Source organism: Armigeres subalbatus, chromosome 2 (genome assembly GCF_024139115.2).
Source record: "Armigeres subalbatus isolate Guangzhou_Male chromosome 2, GZ_Asu_2, whole genome shotgun sequence".
Lineage (NCBI taxonomy): Eukaryota > Metazoa > Arthropoda > Insecta > Diptera > Culicidae > Armigeres > Armigeres subalbatus.
In genome coordinates this window covers 197,586,636-197,590,382 of record NC_085140.1, presented here as the reverse complement: position 1 = coordinate 197,590,382, position 3,747 = coordinate 197,586,636, and the positions used below count along the sequence as shown (strand labels likewise).

Below are 3,747 nucleotides of genomic sequence, written 5' to 3'. Positions count from 1 at the left end.
TTTTTGCAATTCTGAGGTCAATCGAGCAATCAGAACCAATTTCCAGATCGAATGAGTGACGGAGGTGTATTTTCCTATACATTTTGGCTGAAATCCCCACACAAACTTCAAATCAAATGCGCCAGCTTATGTAACAAGCGATTGAGCTGAAATTTTCAGAGATTGATTTTCTCACCCAAAGACACAATCCTGGGGGGGTGCCCCGTGGAATTAGACAACTTTTTGTTTGCTGGGCCAGTCTAATACGCTCACATCAGGCACACAGTTGTGTACGAAGTTGGTGCTGGAAGAACGTGTATTATCTGTGATAGAAATTATGGAAGATTTAGGATTTGGATTATTTGATGATCTAAACGAAGAGCCGGAAGCGGAAAATAATGCACCGGACCTGTCAAAAATAATATCTGATTGTTATCGAATGAGAAGCGACGGTACTGCACTTCACAGAGCCATCCGAAGAGGCCGCGAGGAAGAGATTGAAGCGCTTCTGCAGGCGTACCAAAATGATTTCAACAAGATTCGTGACTATCTAGTGAAAAAGCTGCAGTGGAATCCGGATGATAAAATTTGGTTGAGGAGAAATAATTTGATTGCAGTCGGCGAAGATGTTTGCAAAAAATGTAAGGATTTGGAGAAATGTTCAGGGGAGTGTTCTAACTTTGAGCTGGCAATTTTCGTATTACTCAAAAGTCCCATCGACGACGAAGAAGTGGCCATACTCCATCCAACGGACAACAATCGACTGGGTTTGTTTCGCATGATATGGACACTCTTACCTAATGGTTGCCTTTCGTGGGACTACCCTGGACTTCAGACGGATCCCAATGGAACGCAACAGACCTACGTTGAAGCGGCTGCTTCGTATGGCAAGCATGAATTGATCACAAAGTTCTATGAGCTCGGAGCCGCACTTGGTGTCCCAGGTCATAATGCGCTGGTGGCCGCCTGTTTTGCCCTTCGAGAAAACACGATTCGGTGGTTACTAACAGAGCATTTCGATCATTTTGATTTTACCCAACGAAATACATCGGAAATGAACGGCTTTCACATTTTACTACAGAGAAACAAAGTCGAACTTATGGATTACGTGCTGCAGAAGATGATCTGTTATAGGACAAAGTATTTTGATGAAACTGAATCGGACGCTTTCAATCGGATATTTCACTATGAAGAATACGACAATCTATCAACATTGACACTGGTTGGGCAAGGACCTGCTCGAAAAAAAGTTGAGGAATACATCGTGAAATATAATTTAGACTTATCCTACCAAAAGAAACATGTTACCATTCTGAGATGCCTTTTGGGTGGAAAGTTAGCCTTGGATTATTGTTGGGAAATGATTCGTCGCAATCCCAATCTACTCGGCCTGGTCGTGTACGGTCAAAGCACAATCCTACACGCGTGTATTGAGCAAGGCTATCTGGATATCTTGAAGGAGATGTACGCCAGTCATCCTGAAGTTAAACAATATTTTGAAACTGATGGCGGTTTCACTTGCCTGGAAGAAGTTCTGTACAAAAAATGTCGTGACACAACTATGTTCATTCTCGACAATCATAGGGATTTCTTCTTGAAAAATTTGGACAAAGCGAGAGATGAAGTCATTTTGTGTATGTACAATACACAAGATTTTTACGAAGCTAACGGGGAGCTGCTGGTAAAGTATTTTCCTTCGCTCAAGACTGATTTAGATGTGAAAAGTTCTAAGGGACCGGAGTTTCACCCTGGTCAAGGTAAGTAAAATTGTTGTTGGCGTTGGTTGGTAAAGTTGTTGGATGCAATAATGTATTTTTTTAATGGAACTGGACGCCAATCAATACTGTTTTTGGATTTTTAATTCGGAGTCTATATAGCTAGATGACTTCAAATGGAAATTAAGCACTTCAGCTATTGATGTCGTACAGTTTATTTGAATATTTGGAAATCCAGAAATCCAAGGAAAATCTCCGACAGCATCAAATCCTGCTGCAAAAATATGTGACTTTGTAAGTTTTCATGCATCAATCAGTTAATGTTTGACATTCTTTTAGATTTCCAGATAGCATTCAAGAAGTATAACTTGCAGTTCAAAGATTCAACAATCATGTCTGAAGATCCCACACAATCGCTGAGCGCTATCAGAGGCTCCGGAGGCTTATCACTTCTGCATTACGCGGTGGACAGGAATGACACAAAAATGTTTCAAAACTTGTTGGATGCTGGATGTGACATTGATGCTGTTGATGGAGAAGGAAACCACATAATCCACTTTGTTCAAAGTATCGAAATGCTTGATCTTGTCATCGGAAAACACCCAGAAGGCCCATCCTTAGTACACCGAACCAACTCCCATGGTCAAACAGTGCTTCATAGAATATTCTCCTTTTCATTGGATTTCGATCCCTTGAACGCCTTGATGGAGAAAATAATATCCTACGGCGCAGATGTCAACAAGGTAGACCAAAGTGGCGAGTCAATTGCCTTTCTGATCGTAAGCGATGACCAGCTAGATATTTTAAAAAAATACAACCTTAACCTGGAAGTGTTGAACTGTGCAGGCGAAACAGTGCTGGAAAGACATCTGAAGTACAAGAATGTCTATTTGGCACGGAAGCTACTGTCTCTTCTACACGAACGACCTTCATTCAAGGATCACGCCCACAAGTACTTGGAACCGTTCATGTACAGCAATCGCGATTTCTTCAGCTGCGATTATCAACCCTTCCTGGAGGCAAACCCTGAGACCACAAAAATGATTTTCGATTCGGTTTATCGCAACTCGCGGGAAGAAGCCTCGCGACTGTTCTGCAGAGCGTGTGGAAGTGCTCACATCTTCATTACGGAGAAGTTCCTGGAATTTGATTATGACCTGGACTACAACTACCGGGATCTGGATGGTTACACTCCAATAATGGGGCTTCTTAGCTATATGGAGGAGCCGAACATGCACTTGGTTGAGAAAGTTATTGCAAAGGGTGTTGATTTGGGAATACGGAACAACTGGGGAATGGATACGCTGCAGAAGTTTGTCGATAGATTTGGATCTGCAAAATGGTATGGCCATGGCACTGCTACAGTGAAATTGCTGATTGATCACGGTGCCGACGTCAATAGCATCGATGATGAAGGAGGAAATACTGCTTTGCATTTTGCGTTCCGAAACAACGACTTTGAATTGGCGGAAGTTTTGATGCAAAATGGAGCGAATTTGCTGGTGAGAAATAAGGAGTCTAAAATACCAGTGGAAATGGTTGCAGGGAGGATTTTTGAATTAATAAACTTTATGAGCTGAAAATCTTTCTTAATATTTCTTTTCCAATCCAAATCCAATCCAAATCCAATCCAAATCCAATCCAAATCCAATCCAAATCCAATCCAAATACAATCCAAATCCAATCCAAATCCAATTCAAATCCAATCCAAATCCAATCCAAATCCAATCCAAATCCAATCCAAATCCAATCCAATCCAAATCCAATCCAATCCAAATCTAATCCAAATCAATCCAAATCTAAATCCAATTCCAATCCAACTGCAATCCAAATGCAATCCAAACCAATTCAAATCAATCCAAATCAATCCAAACCAATCCAAATCCAATCCAAATCAATCCAAATCAATCCAAATCAATCCAAATCAATCCAAATCAATCCAAATCAATCCAAATCAATCAAATCAAACCAATCCAAATCCAATCCAAATCCAAATCCAATCCAAATCATATCCAATCCAAATCCAATCCAATCCAAATCCAATCCAAATCCA

General features: G+C 40.9%; 1 protein-coding gene across 1 annotated transcript; it reads left to right on the top strand.

The window, feature by feature from the left end:
• Nucleotides 1–248: 248 nt before the first annotated feature.
• LOC134209482 (uncharacterized) lies at nucleotides 249–3,274 on the top strand. The gene is made up of 2 exons (XM_062685465.1): nucleotides 249–1,736; nucleotides 2,034–3,274. Exons 1-2 carry the CDS (start codon nucleotides 317–319, stop codon nucleotides 3,272–3,274), a joined length of 2,661 nt encoding a protein of 886 aa, XP_062541449.1. The 5' UTR covers nucleotides 249–316.
• Nucleotides 3,275–3,747: the final 473 nt, after the last annotated feature.

What these genes read in the sequence shown, in the direction of transcription:
- LOC134209482 (XM_062685465.1), top strand. Translation starts at nt 317, where the DNA reads ATGGAAGATTTAGGATTTGGATTATTTGATGATCTAAACGAAGAGCCG. An exon ending in GGAGTTTCACCCTGGTCAAG is followed by an intron (nt 1,737 to 2,033) that starts GTAAGTAAAATT and finishes ACATTCTTTTAG; the next exon opens with ATTTCCAGATAGCATTCAAG.